Here is a 25,204-nt window from a genome sequence, read left to right as displayed (position 1 = left end):
TTTTTTTTTTTTTTGGCCAGAAATCCTGGTCTCCACTTCCCTGTCTCTTAATATGTGTACCTCGTTATCACACGTGGTAGGTACCTAGTTACCTCTGCTCAATAACAGAAAATGGAAAGGTGACAGGAACCCCTGAAAGGAAAATAAAGGACCCAAAGATAAGAAAAAGCGGAGAGGAAAGTGGTAACAACTCTTTCGGAAGCTAAGGATCAATAACGAAGTGACCCATCTTGAAACACTATTCTCCATACTGATGCAAACTAAACTGAGTTGGGTGTATAATTAAGAAAAAGAAAAGATGTCCCATTGCACTGAAGCACAAGGTTAGTTCCAGAGACAGCAGGACCCGGTGGGAACAGTGACCTCACAGGAAGACCCACCTCCCGGAAGGCAGCTTTGAGATCCAGCTCCCCGAGTGGATACACATTTCCGGGGTCCAACCTATAGGCTTCCCTTCATGCCCAGCCCTGCCACGGGCGCCAGGCTACTCTCAGGGGTGATCTGGCCCCTGAGCTAATGGATCTGCCTCCCTGGTCTCCATCTGTAGCTCTATAGCTGTGTCTTAATATGCCCTGGACTTCGATGGTGCCCAAAGATTTTCTGAAAGGTGTTGACCTTTATACGAAAACAAGTAATTATGTTATGGAGTAAGAAGCAATATTCATGTGAATTTTTAAATGAATGCAGGAGACTTCAAAGGCTTTTGAGCTTGTCGTGGGTTCCTTCACTGTGAAGCATTCACGTCCTTTGCTATTAAGATTTGGTCTCGACAATCACTTCTTCTCTGAGGACCCATGAGTGTTGGCATCACTCAGAAACCAAGACACCAGGTCCAGGGGAAAGGCCAGGAGATAGCACTGAGATGCAACCCAGAGAAGGAACACAGTAATGCTCACTGGTAGCAGCAGCTTCTGGAGGAAGATCTGGAATTTCTGATTTACCTTGAGGAAGAAAAAAAGTCATGGATGAGTCAGGAATGCAAACAAATGCTTTTTCCCAAAGAGGGACCCAGTGTCTTAAAGATACAGCTGGCAGAGTGGGGAGACCTTCAGTGTGTTTCTGTGCCAGCTCCTTATTCATGTCAGTGCAGTCCCGCCCTCTCCAGGCACAGACATGCTCCAGGCCCTGTCCCAGAAACAGCCACTGGCGGGGGAAGGTGACATATTTCATTATTTAAATTGGCTGTGAAGCATTTTGAGCGATAATGATGGAAATCGGGGAGGATTTGGAACAGCCCAGGCCAAGCTCAGGAACTAAGACTCTCGCACGTGGAAACAGTAAAGATTTTTAAAAACTGGACATAATTTGTCATGTTAAATATTTATTCACTAACATTTTTCTCTTTACATCTTGCTCTCTGTCACATTCTCTATTGCATGCTTTAAATGTAGAATTTAATCACCAAGACAAGCAAAGGGAGCCAGGGACAGCTGACTATCAGCAGTGGGGCTACTGGCTGGCTCATCAGATCGTGTTACCTGGTCCAAGCTCTTACTGCATACACCACAGCCCCATAAGTCAAGAGGCAAGATGTTGGGACAAAAAATAGTGACTTTATTCAGAAAGCCAGCAGACTGAGAAGGTGATGGACTAAAGTCCTAAAGAATCCTTTTAACTTGGAATAGAAATTAGGCTGCTTTTAGGTGAAGGAAAAAGGGGAAGTGGGAGGATTTAAGATCAAGGGTAAGGGCGGTGGTAGTCTTCTTGGAGCCACCTGGCCTTCAAGGGAAGCATAACATCTCTTTGTGCTTCTGCTTGGTCATGTGGGGGAGTAAGGCTCCTGCAAAACTTCAAGTTATTAGAAGTTACTTTTACTTTACCATCCTTATCTCTGCTTACGAGCAAGTGTTCTAGGCTAAAAGAAATCTCCTCTACAACAAGTAATAGCCATAACTAACCCAGGACTGTGGCATGGGGTCTGTCTTAAGAGATCTTCATGAGATATTTGGGCACAGGCGACAGTTCTCTAATGTTTAACTCTTGACTCTCAGGGCTAAATAGCAGAATACAAGGCTAAGAATGAGGGAGGCAGTTTCAGTGTAATGTTGGCTCTGTTCCTCGTCTGTGATGGGAGTAAAATCAAATTCCACGTTCTTGTGGACCCGGAGCATCACCTGTGTCCCCACAGTGATCAAATGTTACCAGAAGGAGGAAGGTGAAAACCCACCAGCCAATCAGAGTGAGGCTCTGGCTGGGACTGTGGTGGCATCGCCCACTGCGGCCAGACAAAATGTAGAGTTTGGAGGAGGGAGGCACAAGGGGGTGCAAGTGATTCAGATCCTCATTCTCACTCTCCTTATCTGCCAAATTAGGGCGTCTTGTCTTGTCAGATCTCTAGGATCTGTCTTTCTAGGCTTATGACAAATTCCTCACATGACAACAGGGGAACCCTAGAGCTAAGTTTCTTTCCTCATTTGTTTGTGCTCAGAGCTACAAGGAGACCCCCTTTCCACTATGGACAACCAGGTGATCTGCTGTGTGGCCCTTTGTCTCCTTGGAGCAGGTGAGTCCTGGGTTCTGGGAGCAAAGTCCTGCCCTGAAGGTGCTGAACTCCAGTGCTAAGGCTTTCCCTCACAGCAGCAGCATTAGATGACCTCGTGGGCCATGTTTCCAGAGCTGCTCCCTTTCTTCCATAGGCACCATAGATGGTGGGATCACTCAGACCCCAAAATACCTGTTCAAAGAGGAAGGGCAAGAGGTGACCTTGGAATGTAAACAGGATTTCAACCACGACGCCATGTACTGGTACCGACAGGACCCAGGACAAGGACTGAGACTGATCTACTTCTCACTAGTTGTACCGGATGTTCAGAAAGCAGACATAGCTTCAGGCTACAATGCCTCTCGGGAGAAGAAGGCATTCTTTCCTCTCACTGTGACATTGACGCAGAAGAACCAGACATCTCTGTATCTCTGTGCCAGCAGTATTGACACAGTGAAGCAAAGCCGCCTCCTCGGTGCACATAAATAGGTCTTAAGCCCTGCTTCCCCACCAGGTGGTGGGGTTTTCTGTTTTCAGTACCCTGATCAACCCACTTTCTTCTTCCTCAACCAGGTGTCCAAAGCAGCTGCTGGAGCAACATGCTTTGTGGAATGGCAGAATTGTCCAGCTTTATGAAATACCTCTAAGTTTATTTTTTAAATGGCATGTATCTATGTAGCTCTAGCTCTACATCAGAGAGATAGGAGGGAGGAGAGATTAATTTTACCACCCAACTCTTTCTCTCGAATATTTAGAAAATAAAAGTGACCAGAAAAATGGTCCTTTCCTTCAGAAAGATAATAAAAGCCTAGTGGGGAGAGAAATGTGTAGAAACACTGTAATCTAGAATCACATAATGTGTGCTTGTATTGATATCTCTGGATGGTGACATCAGGAAGGGCTTCGGAGAAAAGGCAAAATGTGAGATGAAGCTCTAATAATGAGTAGGATTTTGCCAACCGGAAAGCACAGGCTTAGGGAACTGTGGCGAGAGAGAATCATGAGATGAAATCAGGGGTAGATGATCGCTTCCACCCCTCCTCCCCACAATACGGCAATAGGAGGAAATTTGGAAAAATGGGTGGGGCAAAGTTAAGCAGAATTTCTGGTGGACCTTCCCTGGATGTGTGTGTGTGAAAGTCCAAAGCAGGCTCTTGGGAACGCAGGGCTGGCACCAGAAGAGAGTCTGGCTTGAGAGAAACATTTGCGTGACGAATAAGCAGACAGGGGGTCGGTGGGCTATTTTGCAAATGGTCTTTATGTTTTTGGTATATTCTTTTCCTTTGGGGTCTGTCACCTATCACATGCGGAGGGAAGTGGTGCTCGTTCTTGGGACATCATTTTGTCACAAATCACATAATTCTGTTTCTAGAAATGAATGACAGTCTGCATTATTCAGACTAACCCTCCCATTACATACAGCTGAAAATGCTGGATTAAGTATAGGTTTTAAATAATTCTGGAGTTGCCGTCATGGTGGAGCAGAAACGAATCCAACTAGGAACCATGAGATTACGGGTTTGATCCCTGGCCTCACTCAGTGGGTTAAGGATCTAGTGTTGCTGTGGCTGTGGTGTGGGCTGGCAGAGACAATTCAGATTTGACCCCTAGCCTGGGAACCTCCATGTGCCGTGGGTGAGGCCCTAAAAGGACAAAACACACACACACACATAATAATAATAATAATAATAATAATAATAATAATAATAATGATAATAATAATTCTTGGAAAGAATTTAAGAGCCCCAGTCTCTTCCATGTGGCCCTCTTGGGACAAACAGTTTCTGGGAAAATGTGAGGAGTCCCCAACCATTACATAAAAGACTTGGCTCTGGGGATTTTATTGGGATCTCTTCTTGAATTTTGTGTTCACTTTGTTTTTCTTCTCCGTTATATTCATGCTGAGACCCAAATACTGAAAACCGAGAGGGAAAGAGATCATAACCCCTGAAGAGGATTTAAAATCTCAAAAATGTGGCGTGATGAGGGCCCCCAAGCCCCAGTGTTCTCTGAAATAGTAAGAAAACCATTGGGAATGAGGCACAGCTAAGATCCTTTACTTTGTCCAGATGGTGTTCACAGCTACCTCCAGATCGTACATTTCCTGAGCCGCTGAAATGTCATGGACCAGCACGAGACACAACCCCTAGAGGGACCTGCTCCCATGTCGAAGACAAGTTCCAGAGATTATGGGAAGTGATGAGGCTTTCTGTCCAATGAGAGAAAGGAAATTAAAGAGAGGACAGTAAGAGAGAGGCCGTTTTGTTGTTCTTTATCTTGGGCAAAGCTAGAAAGGATACAGATTTCCTTCTCTCAGTGGAAGAGTTTATGGAACAAAGCAGAGAGATATTACTTGATTTCTAAGATGTCCACTCTAAAAGAGTTGAGCCAATTGCTTTTTCAGAATGGTCCTGCTATTGAAAAGAATACTTTAGCTGTGAAATTTCATGATAGCGCCCATGCCCATGATAGCTCCCATTCCCAGTTGTAAGAGAGTTACTGTCTGAGATGACAGTATCAAAAGTTAAAATACTAAAAAAAAAAAAAAAAAAAAAAAAGGAGTTCCTGTGGTGGCTCAGTGGTAACCAACCCAATTAGTGTCCATGAGGATGCAAGCTCAATCCTCACTCAGTGGGGTAAGGATCTGGCATTGCCGTGAGCTGTGGTGTAAGTGGCAGACACAGCTGGGATCCCAAGTTGCTGTGGCTGTGGGTGGCAGCTGCAGCTCCAGTTTGACTGCTAGCCTAGCAATCTCCTTATCCTGCAAGTGTGGCCCCAAAAAGAAGAAAAAAAGTAAAAGTATCATTAAATATTTTCTTTTCTAGTTTTAAGAAGCCATTTTACCTGTTACCCAGGGAGAACAATGTAGAGAACAATATAATCGAGTAACTAATATTTCTTGGGCACCGTAGATGTAGTTTTCTGATTTAAATATACTGAAAGCGATCAGTAAGTTAGACAGGTCAGAAAGCCAATCTGCTAACTGTGTACAGACTTAACTATCTGGGAGGAAATATTATGTTTTTCTCACATATCCCTTCCTATCACAGCAGCTTTATTCATAATGACTTCAAAGTGGAAAACACTCAAATGTCCATTAACAGTGGGATGGATAAATGCATTGAGCTACATGAAATAATAGAGTGAAATATAGAAAAAAAGCAAGTATTATTTGTAAAATCATGGATGAGTCTCATAAGCAGAATGTTAAAACAGAAAAGAAGACAGAGTACATACTTTATGAAGTTAAAATAGAGTCTACACTTGAGGGCATTTTTAATTTACTTGGAGAGAAGCACAAGGGGGGTTCTGAAAATGGCCCATATTTTGATCTCGGTGGCACTCATTTGTGAAAAATCACTAAGCTGTACACACAAGATCTCACTTAGCTTAGAAAAACACCACTTGACAATGACCACCTCCATGCAGTGACTTAAACACGTATTATCTCTCATGGTTCTCTGGGCTGAGTGGGCTGGGCTGGGCAGTTCCCATGGGGTCTCTCATGAGTCATGTCAGATCAGTCATTGATGATGGCGATACCTGAAGGCTCAGGTTGCCTGCACGTCCAAGATGGCTTCTTCAGGCACCCACCTGGTACTGCACCTGGGATGCCTGGAATAGCTGTGGACCAGCCAGCATGTCTCTCTTTCTAGACACAGCCCTTCAATGTGATTAGGGGGATTTCTTCATGGCATGGTGGCCTCGGGTAGTTAAAATTACTACATAGTGGCTGGCTTCCCCAAGAGTAAGCATTCAGCAGACCCAGGTGGGATCGACAAGGCTACTTATGACCAGGTGGGAAAGTCATAGCATCACTTCTACCCCGTTCAGGCCAGCCCAGATTCAAGAGGCAGGGAGTTAGAGAAATTTGGATGCTGAAGGTGTGGTTCATCTGGGTGCCATCTTTGGAGAGTAGTTACCATAGCATGAAAAATCGGAACTTCTGATCCTGTTCCTTACTGTCTTGGACCAATTCTGACTTCAGAGCATAATGACATGTGCTTCATTTGCAAATATTTTTCTTGAGGTCAACTCTAATAAGAAGTGTACCATGAAATACCATGAAGAAAGATCTGGAAAATGTATTTCCTCCTGTTCAAGTCAATACAGTAAAATAATATAATATAATATACAGTATATAATATACAGTAATATAAAACACAGCAAGCATATACCTCAACAGGAGTCCACAGATTTTCTTCGGATAAGGGAGCTTTTGGCCTCATCCCATATACCATAATGTTGTGCCAGAAGTAATCCATTACAAGGTACCTTCACCTACTCTTTGCAGAAAAAGGACCGTTAGAATGGGAGATGACCCTATTCTAACGTCGTCTACTTCAATCATAAAAATATAGCCACGAGAGCATGTCAGATGCCCTTTAATAAGATGTCAGTATTATGTGTATCGTAATAGTATGTCAATAATTATATTTCCTATGATAAAATCTGACCCTATATTATAAATATAATTTGATGGCTCAAGCCTTAATTCTACCTTTCTTAGTCACCTATTCCAGGTAAAAAGAACTAAATATTAAGTGAAAGCACACCTGAACACGGTGATGAAAATGAAAAGCTTTGGAGAAAAATCATCAGTCTCTTTGAAATGTCTAAATATTTCCAAGGTTGAGCCATGGCGAGCAAATATTCTAGCATGTTCAAAGCAGAAATAATTCCCTAAATCTCCTAGGACCTGCCTCCTTTGGCCCATGCTTATCTTGTGCCCTGCATCATGGTGAAATAGCTATAAATTATCCTCGTAGCCGCCACAGTGATTGACACAGACGTATCGACCATAAAACATAGAGGTGTTTAGTGTGGAGTCCATCAATATGGGGGGATTGACATAAAGTAGTCACGAAGCAAGTCCTTCATTGAGAAGTTGAGACAGCACCCTTATCAGTGGGAAGAAATACTGAGCCTCTAGCCTAGGATTTCTTATGTTCGGTCGTAGTTCTAGTGATTAACAGTCATGAGTTGTCTTAGTTACACTGAGACTAGGTTACAGAAGTAAAGAATGAAGTAGAACGTCATTTGCTACACACATATATAAGGATGAGAAACTTAAGTCGTTTCTCAGCTTATGTTCTGTGCAGTCAGGGGTTGAGTTCGACCGTCTCCGAGACCCCTTCCAGCAATGTCTGTGTCGTTCTTTGGCAGGAAGACCACCACTAGGTGGTCTCTGGCATCATGGAAGATGTCATGGACATCATTTGCCATCATAGACGACGACCACTAGGGGGCGGAGTAGTGAGCAGGATTAGCAGGCAGCCAACCCGCCTTCCATGGGTGGAGAACAGAAGACTGGGGGGCAAGGTCGCACCTTCCTTCAGAGAGGTGTGGTGCGAGGCCAGCAGCTGAAGATGCTGGTGCTTCTGCTGCTTCTGGGACCCAGTAAGAGCCTTATTACCTGAGTAGCTTGGGCGAGTATGCCTGTGTGTGTGTGTTGGCGTGAGTTGGGTGGGAGCCGGGGATTGTGGATTCTTTAGGCTGATCAAAACAAGAGGGGACCTCCACGCTCTCTGGAGGTGGAAAGGGTAAAGCGAGAAGCCACCAGTCGCGGGGGAGTGAGGGTTATGACCCTAAGAAGTGGGACAGAGAGACTTCGGAAAGCCAGTGGGATTCCCTGGGAGCTGTGAGAAAGGGAAGGGAGCCAGGCTGATTTTCTGCCCATGGTCAGGTCCGCCTGGTCCTGCCGGCTGCTCATCTCTTTGACCTCTGTCTCAGCAGGCTACGGGTTTGGCGCCCTCGTCTCTCAACATCCCAGCAGGGCCATCTGTAAGAGCGGTGCCTCTGTGACCATCCAGTGCCGTACAGTGGACTTTCAAACCACAACTATGTTCTGGTATCATCAGTTCCCAGAACAGGGCCCCCTGCTGATAGCAACTTCTAACATGGGCTCTAATGCCACCTACGAAAAAGGTTTTAACAGCACCAAGTTTCTCATCAGCCACCCAGACCTAACGTTTTCATCTCTGGTGGTGAGACGCGTGCATCCTGCCGACAGCAGCCTCTACCTTTGTGGTGCTAGTGACACAGCGCTGAGCAGAGATCAGAGACCCAAACAAGAACCTTTGCAGCAGCTGCCCTCCCCCACCCCACCCACCCCAGGGAGAGCTCCCTGGAGGGTGTGGAGGGAGGAAAAACCACAGCCTTTCTGACTGTGAGGTGTGTGTGTGTGTGTGTGTGTGTCTGGAGAGAGAAAGATGGGGGAAAAAATCTAAGTATGGAGTGTGGAGAAAGTCTGGTTGTTTGAGAACTAGCCAATGGGAATGGAGCCGGGCCTATAAATGGCCAACTGATATGGAGTAGTTCCTTGGGCTGAAAATGCTAAAACCTGGATTTTCCTTCTGACTCTGCCGCAGGTTAATCATATATTCTTCGATACATCAACACATAATTCTCTAGGTAGGTCTCAATAAGCTTCTGTAAAACAGTGTATTTTTGTAATCAACGTTGGCATTTATCTCCCCAAGACACTTCAACACTTTCTTGTCACCATCCTGGGCCCTGAAGATAAGCAGGATTATAAGGCAGCCAAGAAGAAGGAAGCCAGTGATGGCCTATATATAGTTTGTGATTGTTTTGCTGTTGTTGTTTTTGTCCTTTGAGGACTGCACCTGCAGCATATGGAGGCTCCCAGGTAAGAGGTCGAATTGGAGCTGTAGCCACTGAGCCACGTCTGTGATGACCTGTGTTGAAGCTCATGGCAATGCCAGATCCTTAACCCACTGAGCGAGGCCCGGGATTGAACCTGCATCCTCATGGATGCTAGTCCAATTCATTTCTGCTGAGTCTTGATGGGGGCTCCTAGTTCGTGACTGTTGAATGAACGGGATAAGGCTTGGAAGGTGAACCCTCTATACCCAGGTACAGAACAAGCCGAGAACCTTCATAGAGAAGGTGCTGTTGTCTCGGCAAAGGTGTCAGAGGGAAGAGAAGGCAGAGGGAGTAAATGAGAAAGACTTCAGACAGCAAGGCTTGTCCCCCAAACTAGAAAGTTCTGGGCTGAGCCACAAGAGCAGTGCCTGTAAACCCCTCACAAAGCCCTTTCCGAGAAAAAAACCACAGACTGACCACAACTCTTGTAGGATCCACCAAAAATGAGTGAAACATGTTAACATACATGTGATAGCAGAAACATCTAAGATCAACCACTATACGAGATGTCTGACTGCGTGGGTTATCAAGAAAATGTGAAGCAAGATGCAATGGTGAACCCATTTCGTGTTTATATCCAAATATAAAAAGCTTAGAGATATAAATAGTTATATCTGGATCCACAATATTACCTGTGGGAGCTTGAATGATGCAAACCATTTGGAAACCTTTTGATATTATCTTAAATGGTTGATTGTTCCTCTGTTCCGTGACTCAGCAAATCCACTGCATCAGGGAAGCTCCTGCTTCTGCTTATCAGATGACATAGATAAGGAGTCTCAGCAGCACTCTTCGTAGTAGAGAAATGTGGAACCAAGACACACGTGCATTGACAGGAGGGTGAATGAATAAACTGTGGGACACTCATGGGATGGAAAACTATAGTGTCCGTCAAAACGAATACAGCGATGAGCAATGCTGTAGGAAATTAATATCGAGTGCAAAAGTAACTCTGGTAAGATATCGTAAAGCAGATTTGCTTTTTTTGTATTTGAAATTTGATTTGATTTGATTTGCGATGTCATGTCAATGTCTGCTGTCCAGCATGGTGACCCAGTCATATGGTGAGTCAGTGACCCATTCTTTTTCTCATACAGTCTTCCATCATATTCTACCCCAAGGTTTTGGATGTAGCTCCCTGGGCTACAGGCTAGGACATTATTGTTTATCCATTCCATACATAATAGTTTGGAGTTCCCATCATGGCGCTGTGATAACAAACCCAACTAGTATCCATAAGGACTCGGGTTCAATCCCTGGTCTTGCTCAGTGGGTTAAGGATGCAGTGTTGCCATGAGCTGGGGTGTAGGTTGCAGATGAGGCTCAGATCCTGCGTTGCTGTGGCCGTGGCCTGGGCCGGCACCTGCAGCTCTGATTCGACCCCTGGCCGTATGCTTCAGGCTAAAAAGCTAAATAAATAAATGCATAAATGTAATGTTTTGTCTCTACGAATCCCAAACTCTGCATCCATCCAACTTCCTCCCTGCTTCCCCCCACAACCACAGTCGGTTCTCCATGTCTGGGATCTGTTTCTGCTTTGCAGAAAGGATCTTTTGTGCCATATATTTTTTATATTGTCTCTTATTGTTTTAAAATGATTTTTATTTTTTCCATTCTAGTTGGTTTTCAGGGTTCTGTCACTCTACAGCAACGTGGCCCAGTCACACACACACAACACACACACACACACACCCTCTTTTTCTCCCATTATCCTCCATCATATTCCATCACAAGTGACTAGATATAGTTACCTGTGCTCTACAGCAGGATCGCATTGCTTATCCCCTCCAAATGCAGTCATTTGCCTCTCTTAACCACAAGCTCCCAGTCCATTCCACTCGCTCCCCCTCCCCCTTGGCAACCACAAGTCTCTTCTCCAAGTTCATGCATGTCTTTTCTGTAGAAGGGTTCATTTGTGCCATATGCTGGATTCCAGGTATAAGTGAAATCATATGGTGTATGTCTTTCTCTTTCTGACTTACTTCACTCAGGATGAGAGTCTCTCGTTCCATCCATATTGCTGCAAATGGCATTATTTTGTTCTTTTTTATGGCTGAGTCATATTCCCCTGTGTATATATACCACGTCTTCTTAATCCAGCCATCTGTGGATGGACATTTAGCTTGTTTTCATGTCTTTGCTATTGTGAAGAGTGCTGGAATGAACACAGGGGTACATGCATCTTTTTCAAGGAAAGCTTTGTCCAGATATGTGCCCACCAGTGGGATTTCTGGGTCATGTGATAGTTCTACATTTACTTTTCTGAGGTGCCTCCATACTATTTTCCGTAGTGGTTTTATGTGCCGTATTTTTGATTCCAACATATAGGTGAAATCATATGGTATTTGTCCTTCTCTTTGTGACTCGCTTTGTTTGGTATGATACCGAAGTAAGTTCTTCTAAAAAGACAATGTGCTTCTTTTCTGAAGCTACACACGACTCAAGAAAATCCTTTCCATGACCACAAATATAATAGAAAAATATTAAAAGGGAAGCAAGAAACAGCTCTTGCAGGGACTGGCTTTTACCAGCTCAGAAGAGCTCTTTGTGCAACTGTTTCCCAACCTCAGTTGCAGCGACCTCTTGCTGAGAGCTTGAAATCAACCATCCTAGGGATGCTTACACCACACTCATCAGCAGGCGCCACGAATCAGGGCTTGTTTGCTTTTCCTCCGGAGAGGCGACTGTCCAACATTTTCCAGCAGACAGTGCCAAGGAAGGATGATGCCCCCAGTTCAGGATGCAGTTTAGTACAGACCTGGATGGGGACTGGCAGGAGATGGGGTGGGGAGGGTCGCATGGTTTTCATGTAAGTAGTGTCAGGGTTTACCTTGCATGTCATTGGCTGAGCGGGGGAGATGTTTCACAGGTCCCTTCTATATCAATACATTTTAAAAATGAGGGCGTTCCTATCGGGGCTCAGTGGGCCATGAACCTGACTAGGATCCATGAGGATGGGGGTTCGATCCCTGGCCTTGAGCAGTGGGTTACGGATCCGGCACTGCCTGGAGCCGCAGCATGGGTCAAAGATGAGGCTCAGATCCTGAGTTGCTGTGGCTGTGGGGTAGGCCGGCAGCTGCAGCTCTGATTGGACCCCTAGCCTGGGAACTTCCATATGCCACAGGTGCAGCCCCAAAAAGAAAAAAAAAAAAATCAGTAAACAGTGTCTTAGTGTTATGAGCCAAGCATTAAGATTAGTCAAATCCTGTGCATAGGAGATCAAGAAGGAGAGACAAAAGAAATAATAAAGGGCCCAGAGTCTGTGAAAAGGGAGGCTGTAAGGCTTTGTGTAGTAAGCCCCAGGGAGGTGGTACTTAGACCCCAAGTGTGAAAATGAAGACACAAAGATGAGCCCTGGTCTGGATCAGGTGGAACTGGGCAACAACAAAATAGACATGCTGCCACTATCTATCTACATGGTGACAATGTCCCTTGGTTACTGGTGGTTAAATAGCCGACACAGGGTCAGTGCTCTGTCCTCAGCCTGTGTTCCTTGGCACCGAAACCAGGGACCCAGGATAGCAGCCACCCCTTTACTCTGTATTTCTGGCCCAGAGAAGAGAACTAGTAAAATACTTTTGTCTTCTTTTGTTTTTGTTTTTGCTTTTTAGGGTTGCATCTGTGGTATATGGAGGTTCCCAGGCTAGGGGTTGAACTGGAGCTGCACCTGCCGGCCTACACCACAGCCACAGCAACACCAGATCCAAGTGTCATCTGCAATGTACACCACAGCTCATGGCAACACCGGATCCTTAACCCACTGAGCGAGTCCAGGGATCAAACCCACAACCTCATGGTTCCTAGTAGGATTCATTTTCACTTTGCCACAATGAGAATACCGGAACCAGTGAAATACCTTTTTTTTTGTGGGGGGGAGGGGCACATGCATGGCATGTGGAAGTTCCCAGGCTAGGGGTGAACATGATCCAGCAGTTCCATGAAAATGCAGGTTCAATCCCTGATCTCCCTCAGTGGGCTAAGGATCAGGTGTTACAGTGAGCTCTTGTGTAGGCCGCACATTCGGCTAAGATCCAGTGTTGCTGTGGCTATGGCAGCTATAGGCTGGGGGCTAATATCTCCGATTCAACCCCTAGCCTGGGAACTTCCATATGCCCAGGGTGCGGCCCAAAAAAAAAAAAAAAAAAAAAAAAAAGGAGTTCCTGTGGTGGCTCAGTGGTATCCAACCCAATTAGTGTCCATGAGGATGCAAGCTCAATCCCAGGCCTCACTCATTGGGTTAAGGATCTGGCATTGCCGTGAGCTGTGGTGTAGGTGGCAGACACAGCTGGGATCCCATGTTGCTGTGGCTGTGGGTGGCAGCTGCAGTTCCAGTTTGACTGCTAGCCTAGCAATCTCCATATGCTGCAAGTGTGGCCCCAAAAAGCAAAAAAAAAAGTTAAAGTATCATTAAATATTTTCTTGGCAAGTTTTAAGAAGCCATTTTACCTATTACCCAGGGAGAACAATGTAGAGAACTATATAATCGAGTAACTAATATTTCTTGGGCATCGTAGACATAGTTTTCTGATTTAAATATACTGAAAGCGATCAGTAAGTTAGACAAGTCAGAAAGCCAATCTGCTAACTGTGTACAGACTTAAATATCCCAGAATTGGGAGGAAATATTATGTTTTTCTCACATATCCCTTCCTATCACAGCAGCTTTATTCATAATGACTTCAAAGTGGAAAACACTCAAAAGTCCATTAACAGTGGGATGGATAAATGCATTGAGCTACATGAAATAATAGAGTAAAATATAGAAAAAAAGCAAGTATTATTTCTACAATCATGGATGAGTCTCATAAGCAGAATGTTAAAACAGAAAAGAAGACAGGGTACATACTTTATGAAGTTAAAATAGAGTCTACACTTGAGGGCATTTTTAATTTACTTGGAGAGAAGCACAAGTGGGATTCTGAAAATGGCCTATATTTTGATCTCGGTGGCACTCATTTGTGAAAAATCTCTAAGCTGTACACACAAGATCTCACTTAGCTTAGAAAAACAACACTTGACAATGACCACCTCCATGCAGTGACTTAAACACGTATTATCTCTCATGGTTCTCTGGGCTGAGTGGGCTGGGCTGGGCAGTTCCCATGGGGTCTCTCATGAGTCATGTCAGATCAGTCATTGATGATGGCGATACCTGAAGGCTCAGGTTGCCTGCACGTCCAAGATGGCTTCTTCAGGCACCCACCTGGTACTGCACCTGGGATGCCTGGAATAGCTGTGGACCAGCCAGCATGTCTCTCTTTCTACACACAGCCCTTCCGTGTGATTAGGGGGGTTTCTTCATGGCATGGTGGCCTCGGGTAGTTAAAATTACTACATAGTGGCTGGCTTCCCCAAGAGTAAGCATTCAGCAGACCCAGGTGGGAGCTACAAGGCTACTTATGACCAGGTGGGAAAGTCATAGTACCACTTCTACCCTGTTCAGGCCAGCCCAGATTCAAGAGGCAGGGAGTTAGAGAAATTTGGATGCTGAAGGTGTGGTTCATCTGGGTGCCATCTTTGGAGAGTAGTTACCATAGCATGAAAAACTGGAATTTCTGATCCTGTTCCTTACTGTCTTGGACCAATTCTGACTTCAGAGCATAATGACATGTGCTTCATTTGCAAATATTTTTCTTGAGGTCAACTCTAATAAGTGTACCATGAAGAAAGTTCTGGAAAATGTATTTCCTCCTGTTCAAGTCAATACAGTAAAATAATATGATATAATATACAGTATATAATATACAGTAATATAAAACACAGCAAGCATATACCTCAACAGGAGTCCACAGATTTTCTTCGGATAAGGGAGCTTTTGGCCTCATCCCATATACCATAATGTTGTGCCAGAAGTAATCCATTACAAGGTACCTTCACCTACCCTTTGCAGAAAAAGGACCGTTAGAATGGGAGATGACCCTATTCTAACGTCGTCTACTTCAATCATAAAAATATAGCCATGAGAGCATGTCAGATGCCCTTTAATAAGATGTCAGTATTATGTGTATCGTAACAGTATGTCAATAATTATATTTCCTATGATAAAATCTGACCCTATATTATAAATATAATTTGATGGCTCAAGCCTTAATTCTACCTTTCTTAGTCACCTATTCCAGGTAAAAAGAACTAAATATTAAGTGAAAGCACACCTGAACACGGTGATGAAAGCGAAAAGCTTTGGAGAAAAATCATCAGTCTCTTTGAAATGTCTAAATATTTCCAAGGTTGAGCCATGGCGAGCAAATATTCTAGCATGTTCAAAGCAGAAATAATTCCCTAAATCTCCTAGGACCTGCCTCCTTTGGCCCATGCTTATCTTGTGCCCTGCATCATGGTGAAATAGCTATAAATTATCCTCGTAGCCGCCACAGTGATTGACACAGACGTATCGACCATAAAACATAGAGGTGTTTAGTGTGGAGTCCATCAATATGGGGGGATTGACATAAAGTAGTCACGAAGCAAGTCCTTCATTGAGAAGTTGAGACAGCACCCTTATCAGTGGGAAGAAATACTGAGCCTCTAGCCTAGGATTTCTTATGTTCGGTCATAGTTCTAGTGATTAACAGTCATGAGTTGTCTTCGTTACACCGAGACTAGGTTACAGAAGTAAAGAATGAAGTAGAACGTCATTTGCTACACACATATATAAGGATAAGAAACTTAAGTCGTTTCTCAGCTTATGTTCTGTGCAGTCAGGGGTTGCGTTCGACCGTCTCCGAGACCCCTTCCAGCAATGTCTGTGTCGTTCTTTGGCAGGAAGACCACCACTAGGTGGTCTCTGGCATCATGGAAGATGTCATGGACATCATTTGCCATCATAGACGACGACCACTAGGGGGCGGAGTAGTGAGCAGGATTAGTAGGCAGCCAACCCGCCTTCCATGGGTGGAGAACAGAAGATTGGGGGGCAAGGTCGCACCTTCCTTCAGAGAGGTGTGGTGCCAGGCCAGCAGCTGAAGATGCTGGTGCTTCTGCTGCTTCTGGGACCCAGTAAGAGCCTTATTACCTGAGTAGCTTGGGCGAGTATGCGTGTGTGTGTGTTGTGTGTGTGTGTGTGTTGGCGTGAGTTGGGTGGGAGCCGGGGATTGTGGATTCTTTAGGCTGATCAAAACAAGAGGGGACCTCCTCGCTCTCTGGAGGTGGAAAGGGTAAAGCGAGAAGCCACCTGTCGTGGGGGAGTGAGGGTTATGGACCCTAAGAAGTAGGACAGTGAGACTTCAGAAAGCCAATGGGATTCCCTGGGAGCTGTGAGAAAGGGAAGGGAGCCAGGCTGATTTTCTGCCCATGGTCGGGTCCGCCTGGTCCTGCCGGCTGCTCATCTCTTTGACCTCTGTCTCAGCAGGCTACGGGTTTGGCGCCCTCGTCTCTCAACATCCCAGCAGGGCCATCTGTAAGAGCGGTGCCTCTGTGACCATCCAGTGCCGTACAGTGGACCTTCAAGCCATAACTATGTTCTGGTATCATCAGTTCCCAGAACAGGGCCCCCTGCTGATAGCAACTTCTAACATGGGCTCTAATGCCACCTACGAAAAAGGTTATAACAGCGCCAAGTTTCTCATCAGCCACCCAGACCAAACGTTTTCATCTCTGGTGGTGAGAAGCGTGCATCCTGCCGACAGCAGCCTCTACCTTTGTGCTGCTAGTGACACAGCGCTGAGCAGAGATCAGAGACCCAAACAAGAACCTTTGCAGCAGCCCCTCTCCCCCACCCCACCCACCGCAGGGAAGAGCCCCCTGGAGGGTGTGGAGGGAGGAAAAACCACAGCCTTTCTGACTGTGAGGTGTGTGTGTGCCTGTGCGTGTGCGGGTACGTGTGTGTGTGTGTGTGTGTCTGTGTGTCTGTGTGGAGAGAGAATGAGGGGGAAAAAAATCTAAGTATGGAGTGTGGAGAAAGTCTGGTTGTTTGAGAACTAGCCAATGGGAATGGAGCCGGGCCTATAAATGGCCAACTGATATGGAGTAGTTCCTTGGGCTGAAAATGCTAAAACCTGGATTTTCCTTCTGACTCTGCCGCAGGTTAATCATATATTCTTCGATACATCAACACATAATTCTCTAGGTAGGTCTCAATAAGCTTCTGTAAAACAGTGTATTTTTGTAATCAACGTTGGCATTTGTCTCCCCAAGACACTTCATCACTTTCTTGTCACCATCCTGGGCCCCCAAGATAAACAGGATCATAAGGCAGCCAAGAAGAAGGAAGCCAGTGATGGCCTATATATCGTTTGTGATTGTTTTGCTGTTGTTGTTTTTGTCCTTTTAGGACTGCACCTGCAGCATATGGAGGCTCCCAGGCAAGAGGTCGAATTGGAGCTGTAGCCACTGGTGGAAGCCACCGAGCCATGTCTGTGATGACCTGTGTTGAAGCTCATGGCAATGCCAGATCCTTAACCCCCTGAGCGAGGCCTGGGATTGAACCTGCATCCTCATGGATACTAGTCCAATTCATTTCTGCTGAGTCATGATGGGGGCTCCTAGTTTGTGACTGTTGAATGAACAGGATAAGGCTTGGAAGGTGAACCCTCTATACCCAGGTACAGAACAAGCCGAGAACCTTCATAGAGAAGGTGCTGTTGTCTCAGCAAAGGTGTCAGAGGGAAGAGAAGGCAGAGGGAGTAAATGAGAAAGACTTCAGACAGCAAGGCTTGTCCCCCAAGCTAGAAAGTTCTGGGCTGAGCCACAAGAGCAGTGCCTGTAAACCCCTCAAAAAGCCCTTTCCGAGAAAAAAACCACAGACTGACCACAACTCTTGTAGGATCCACCAAAAATGAGTGAAAGATGTTAACATACATGTAATAGCAGAAACATCTATGATCAACCACTATACGAGATGTCTGACTGCGTGGGTTATCAAGAAAATGTGAAGCAAGATGCAATGGTGAACCCATTTCGTGTTTATATCCAAATATAAAAAGCTTAGAGATATAAATAGTTATATCTGGATCCACAATATTACCTGTGGGAGCTTAAATGATGCAAACCATTTGGAAACCTTTTGATATTATCTTAAATGGTTGATTGTTCCTCTGTTCCATGACTCAGCAAATCCACTGCATCAGGGAAGCTCCTGCTTCTGCTTATCAGATGACATAGATAAGGCGTCTCAGCAGCACTATTCGTAGTAGAAAAATGTGGAACCAAGACACACGTGCATTGACAGGAGGGTGAATGAATAAACTGTGGGACACTCATGGGATGGAAAACTATCGTGTCCGTCAAAACGAATACAGCGATGAGCAATGCTGTAGGAAATTAATATCGAGTGCAAAAGTAACTCTGGTGAGATATCGAAAAGCAGATTTGCTTTTTTCTGTATTTGAAATTTGATTTGATTTGATTTGCGGTGTCGTGCCAATGTCTGCTGTCCAGCATGGTGACCCAGTCATATGGTGAGTCAGTGACCCATTCTTTTTCTCATACTGTCTTCCATCATATTCTACCCCAAGGTTTTGGATGTTGCTCCCTGGGCTACAGAGTAGGACATTATTGTTTATCCATTCCATACGTAATAGTTTGGAGTTCCCATCATGGCGCTGTGATAACAAACCCAACTAGTATCCATAAGGACTCGGGTTCAATCCCTGGTCTTGCTCAGTGGGTTAAGGATGCAGTGTTGCCATGAGCTGGGGTGTAGGTTGCAGATGAGGCTCAGATCCTGCGTTGCTGTGGCCGTGGCCTGGGCCGGCACCTGCAGCTCTGATTCGACCCCTGGCCGTATGCTTCAGGCTAAGAAGCTAAATAAATAAATGCATAAATGTAATGTTTTGTCTCTACGAATCCCAAACTCTGCATCCATCCAACTTCCTCCCTGCTTCCCCCCACAACCACAGTCGGTTCTCCATGTCTGGGATCTGTTTCTGCTTTGCAGAAAGGATCTTTTGTGCCATATATTTTTTATATTGTCTCTTATTGTTTTAAAATGATTTTTATTTTTTCCATTCTAGTTGGTTTTCAGGGTTCTGTCACTCTACAGCAACGTGGCCCAGTCACACACACACAACACACACACACACACACCCTCTTTTTCTCCCATTATCCTCCATCATATTCCATCACAAGTGACTAGATATAGTTACCTGTGCTCTACAGCAGGATCGCATTGCTTATCCCCTCCAAATGCAGTCGTTTGCCTCTCTTAACCACAAGCTCCCAGTCCATTCCACTCGCTCCCCCTCCCCCTTGGCAACCACAAGTCTCTTCTCCAAGTTCATGCATGTCTTTTCTGTAGAAGGGTTCATTTGTGCCATATGTTAGATTCCAGATATAAGTGAAATCATATGGTATATGTCTTTCTCTTTCTGACTTACTTCACTCAGGATGAGAGTCTCTCATTCCATCCATATTGCTGCAAATGGCATTACTTTGTTCTTTTTTATGGCTGAGTCATATTCCACTGCGTATATATACCACGTCTTCTTAATCCAGTCATCTGTGGTTGGACATTTAGCTTGTTTTCATGTCTTTGCTATTGTGAAGAGTGCTGGAATGAACACAGGGGTGCATGCATCTTTTTCAAGGAAAGCTTTGTCCAGATATGTGCCCACCAGTGGGATTTCTGGGTCATGTGATAGTTCTACATTTACTTTTCTGAGGTGCCTCCATACTATTTTCCGTAGTGGTTTTATGTGCCGTATTTTTGATTCCAACATATAGGTGAAATCATATGGTATTTGTCCTTCTCTTTGTGACTCGCTTTGTTTGGTATGATACCGAAGTAAGTTCTTCTAAAAAGACAATGTGCTTCTTTTCTGAAGCTACACACGACTCAAGAAAATCCTTTCCATGACCACAAATATAATAGAAAAATATTAAAAGGGAAGCAAGAAACAGCTCTTGCAGGGACTGGCTTTTACCAGCTCAGAAGAGCTCTTTGTGCAACTGTTTCCCAACCTCAGTTGCAGCGACCTCTTGCTGAGAGCTTGAAATCAACCATCCTAGGGATGCTTACACCACAGTCATCAGCAGGCGCCACGAATCAGGGCTTGTTTGCTTTTCCTCCGGAGAGGCGACTGTCCAACATTTTCCAGCAGACAGTGCCAAGGAAGGATGATGCCCCCAGTTCAGGATGCAGTTTAGTACAGACCTGGATGGGGACTGGCAGGAGATGGGGTGGGGAGGGTCGCATGGTTTTCATGTAAGTAGTGTCAGGGTTTACCTTGCATGTCATTGGCTGAGCGGGGGAGATGTTTCACAGGTCCCTTCTATATCAATACATTTTAAAAATGAGGGCGTTCCTATCGGGGCTCAGTGGGCCATGAACCTGACTAGGATCCATGAGGATGGGGGTTCGATCCCTGGCCTTGAGCAGTGGGTTACGGATCCGGCACTGCCTGGAGCCGCAGCATGGGTCAAAGATGAGGCTCAGATCCTGAGTTGCTGTGGCTGTGGGGTAGGCCGGCAGCTGCAGCTCTGATTGGACCCCTAGCCTGGGAACTTCCATATGCCACAGGTGCAGCCCCAAAAAGAAAAAAAAAAAAAATCAGTAAACAGTGTCTTAGTGTTATGAGCCAAGCATTAAGATTAGTCAAATCCTGTGCATAGGAGATCAAGAAGGAGAGACAAAAGAAATAATAAAGGGCCCAGAGTCTGTGAAAAGGGAGGCTGTAAGGCTTTGTGTAGTAAGCCCCAGGGAGGTGGTACTTAGACCCCAAGTGTGAAAATGAAGACACAAAGATGAGCCCTGGTCTGGATCAGGTGGAACTGGGCAACAACAAAATAGACATGCTGCCACTATCTATCTACATGGTGACAATGTCCCTTGGTTACTGGTGGTTAAATAGCCGACACAGGGTCAGTGCTCTGTCCTCAGCCTGTGTTCCTTGGCACCGAAACCAGGGACCCAGGATAGCAGCCACCCCTTTACTCTGTATTTCTGGCCCAGAGAAGAGAACTAGTAAAATACTTTTGTCTTCTTTTGTTTTTGTTTTTGCTTTTTAGGGTTGCATCTGCGGTATATGGAGGTTCCCAGGCTAGGGGTTGAACTGGAGCTGCACCTGCCGGCCTACACCACAGCCACAGCAACACCAGATCCAAGTGTCATCTGCAATGTACACCACAGCTCATGGCAACACCGGATCCTTAACCCACTGAGCGAGTCCAGGGATCAAACCCACAACCTCATGGTTCCTAGTAGGATTCATTTTCACTTTGCCACAATGAGAATACCGGAACCAGTGAAATACCTTTTTTTTTGTGGGGGGGAGGGGCACATGCATGGCATGTGGAAGTTCCCAGGCTAGGGGTGAACATGATCCAGCAGTTCCATGAAAATGCAGGTTCAATCCCTGATCTCCCTCAGTGGGCTAAGGATCAGGTGTTACAGTGAGCTCTTGTGTAGGCCGCACATTCGGCTAAGATCCAGTGTTGCTGTGGCTATGGCAGCTATAGGCTGGGGGCTAATATCTCCGATTCAACCCCTAGCCTGGGAACTTCCATATGCCCAGGGTGCGGCCCAAAAAAAAAAAAAAAAAAAAAAAAGGAGTTCCTGTGGTGGCTCAGTGGTATCCAACCCAATTAGTGTCCATGAGGATGCAAGCTCAATCCCAGGCCTCACTCATTGGGTTAAGGATCTGGCATTGCCGTGAGCTGTGGTGTAGGTGGCAGACACAGCTGGGATCCCATGTTGCTGTGGCTGTGGGTGGCAGCTGCAGTTCCAGTTTGACTGCTAGCCTAGCAATCTCCATATGCTGCAAGTGTGGCCCCAAAAAGCAAAAAAAAAAGTTAAAGTATCATTAAATATTTTCTTGGCAAGTTTTAAGAAGCCATTTTACCTATTACCCAGGGAGAACAATGTAGAGAACTATATAATCGAGTAACTAATATTTCTTGGGCATCGTAGACATAGTTTTCTGATTTAAATATACTGAAAGCGATCAGTAAGTTAGACAAGTCAGAAAGCCAATCTGCTAACTGTGTACAGACTTAAATATCCCAGAATTGGGAGGAAATATTATGTTTTTCTCACATATCCCTTCCTATCACAGCAGCTTTATTCATAATGACTTCAAAGTGGAAAACACTCAAAAGTCCATTAACAGTGGGATGGATAAATGCATTGAGCTACATGAAATAATAGAGTAAAATATAGAAAAAAAGCAAGTATTATTTCTACAATCATGGATGAGTCTCATAAGCAGAATGTTAAAACAGAAAAGAAGACAGGGTACATACTTTATGAAGTTAAAATAGAGTCTACACTTGAGGGCATTTTTAATTTACTTGGAGAGAAGCACAAGTGGGATTCTGAAAATGGCCTATATTTTGATCTCGGTGGCACTCATTTGTGAAAAATCTCTAAGCTGTACACACAAGATCTCACTTAGCTTAGAAAAACAACACTTGACAATGACCACCTCCATGCAGTGACTTAAACACGTATTATCTCTCATGGTTCTCTGGGCTGAGTGGGCTGGGCTGGGCAGTTCCCATGGGGTCTCTCATGAGTCATGTCAGATCAGTCATTGATGATGGCGATACCTGAAGGCTCAGGTTGCCTGCACGTCCAAGATGGCTTCTTCAGGCACCCACCTGGTACTGCACCTGGGATGCCTGGAATAGCTGTGGACCAGCCAGCATGTCTCTCTTTCTAGACACAGCCCTTCCGTGTGATTAGGGGGGTTTCTTCATGGCATGGTGGCCTCGGGTAGTTAAAATTACTACATAGTGGCTGGCTTCCCCAAGAGTAAGCATTCAGCAGACCCAGGTGGGAGCTACAAGGCTACTTATGACCAGGTGGGAAAGTCATAGTACCACTTCTACCCTGTTCAGGCCAGCCCAGATTCAAGAGGCAGGGAGTTAGAGAAATTTGGATGCTGAAGGTGTGGTTCATCTGGGTGCCATCTTTGGAGAGTAGTTACCATAGCATGAAAAACTGGAATTTCTGATCCTGTTCCTTACTGTCTTGGACCAATTCTGACTTCAGAGCATAATGACATGTGCTTCATTTGCAAATATTTTTCTTGAGGTCAACTCTAATAAGTGTACCATGAAGAAAGTTCTGGAAAATGTATTTCCTCCTGTTCAAGTCAATACAGTAAAATAATATGATATAATATACAGTATATAATATACAGTAATATAAAACACAGCAAGCATATACCTCAACAGGAGTCCACAGATTTTCTTCGGATAAGGGAGCTTTTGGCCTCATCCCATATACCATAATGTTGTGCCAGAAGTAATCCATTACAAGGTACCTTCACCTACCCTTTGCAGAAAAAGGACCGTTAGAATGGGAGATGACCCTATTCTAACGTCGTCTACTTCAATCATAAAAATATAGCCATGAGAGCATGTCAGATGCCCTTTAATAAGATGTCAGTATTATGTGTATCGTAACAGTATGTCAATAATTATATTTCCTATGATAAAATCTGACCCTATATTATAAATATAATTTGATGGCTCAAGCCTTAATTCTACCTTTCTTAGTCACCTATTCCAGGTAAAAAGAACTAAATATTAAGTGAAAGCACACCTGAACACGGTGATGAAAGCGAAAAGCTTTGGAGAAAAATCATCAGTCTCTTTGAAATGTCTAAATATTTCCAAGGTTGAGCCATGGCGAGCAAATATTCTAGCATGTTCAAAGCAGAAATAATTCCCTAAATCTCCTAGGACCTGCCTCCTTTGGCCCATGCTTATCTTGTGCCCTGCATCATGGTGAAATAGCTATAAATTATCCTCGTAGCCGCCACAGTGATTGACACAGACGTATCGACCATAAAACATAGAGGTGTTTAGTGTGGAGTCCATCAATATGGGGGGATTGACATAAAGTAGTCACGAAGCAAGTCCTTCATTGAGAAGTTGAGACAGCACCCTTATCAGTGGGAAGAAATACTGAGCCTCTAGCCTAGGATTTCTTATGTTCGGTCATAGTTCTAGTGATTAACAGTCATGAGTTGTCTTCGTTACACCGAGACTAGGTTACAGAAGTAAAGAATGAAGTAGAACGTCATTTGCTACACACATATATAAGGATAAGAAACTTAAGTCGTTTCTCAGCTTATGTTCTGTGCAGTCAGGGGTTGCGTTCGACCGTCTCCGAGACCCCTTCCAGCAATGTCTGTGTCGTTCTTTGGCAGGAAGACCACCACTAGGTGGTCTCTGGCATCATGGAAGATGTCATGGACATCATTTGCCATCATAGACGACGACCACTAGGGGGCGGAGTAGTGAGCAGGATTAGTAGGCAGCCAACCCGCCTTCCATGGGTGGAGAACAGAAGATTGGGGGGCAAGGTCGCACCTTCCTTCAGAGAGGTGTGGTGCCAGGCCAGCAGCTGAAGATGCTGGTGCTTCTGCTGCTTCTGAGACCCAGTAAGAGCCTTATTACCTGAGTAGCTTGGGCGAGTATGCGTGTGTGTGTGTTGTGTGTGTGTGTGTGTTGGCGTGAGTTGGGTGGGAGCCGGGGATTGTGGATTCTTTAGGCTGATCAAAACAAGAGGGGACCTCCTCGCTCTCTGGAGGTGGAAAGGGTAAAGCGAGAAGCCACCTGTCGTGGGGGAGTGAGGGTTATGGACCCTAAGAAGTAGGACAGTGAGACTTCAGAAAGCCAATGGGATTCCCTGGGAGCTGTGAGAAAGGGAAGGGAGCCAGGCTGATTTTCTGCCCATGGTCGGGTCCGCCTGGTCCTGCCGGCTGCTCATCTCTTTGACCTCTGTCTCAGCAGGCTACGGGTTTGGCGCCCTCGTCTCTCAACATCCCAGCAGGGCCATCTGTAAGAGCGGTGCCTCTGTGACCATCCAGTGCCGTACAGTGGACCTTCAAGCCATAACTATGTTCTGGTATCATCAGTTCCCAGAACAGGGCCCCCTGCTGATAGCAACTTCTAACATGGGCTCTAATGCCACCTACGAAAAAGGTTATAACAGCGCCAAGTTTCTCATCAGCCACCCAGACCAAACGTTTTCATCTCTGGTGGTGAGAAGCGTGCATCCTGCCGACAGCAGCCTCTACCTTTGTGCTGCTAGTGACACAGCGCTGAGCAGAGATCAGAGACCCAAACAAGAACCTTTGCAGCAGCCCCTCTCCCCCACCCCACCCACCG

The 25,204-nt window shown here is 45.2% G+C and overlaps 3 gene segments (V, D, J or C); all 3 read left to right on the top strand.

Annotated features, from left to right (window-relative positions):
• LOC110257561 (T cell receptor beta constant 2-like) overlaps nucleotides 1–25,204 on the top strand; it is a 192,884-nt gene that overhangs the window by 55,286 nt on the left and 112,394 nt on the right.
• The window catches only part of LOC146394893 (T cell receptor beta variable 16-like), a 57,304-nt gene that overhangs the window by 9,640 nt on the left and 22,460 nt on the right, over nucleotides 1–25,204 (top strand). The window contains exon 3 of the V gene segment in view: nucleotides 9,867–10,103.
• Nucleotides 2,255–25,204, top strand: part of LOC102167789 (T cell receptor beta constant 1-like) — a 116,160-nt gene continuing 93,210 nt past the window's right edge. Inside the window, 1 exon segment of the C gene segment in view lies at nucleotides 2,255–2,503. Within this exon segment, the coding sequence occupies nucleotides 2,455–2,503 (49 nt within the window).

The sequence above is a fragment of the Sus scrofa genome, chromosome 18, assembly GCF_054392235.1.
Source record: "Sus scrofa isolate SSC_HxYL_T2T_F1_AM1 chromosome 18, Sscrofa_HxYL_maternal_Yorkshire_Landrace_v2.0, whole genome shotgun sequence".
Classification (NCBI taxonomy): domain Eukaryota; kingdom Metazoa; phylum Chordata; class Mammalia; order Artiodactyla; family Suidae; genus Sus; species Sus scrofa.
This window is presented reverse-complemented; position numbering and strand designations above follow the sequence as displayed.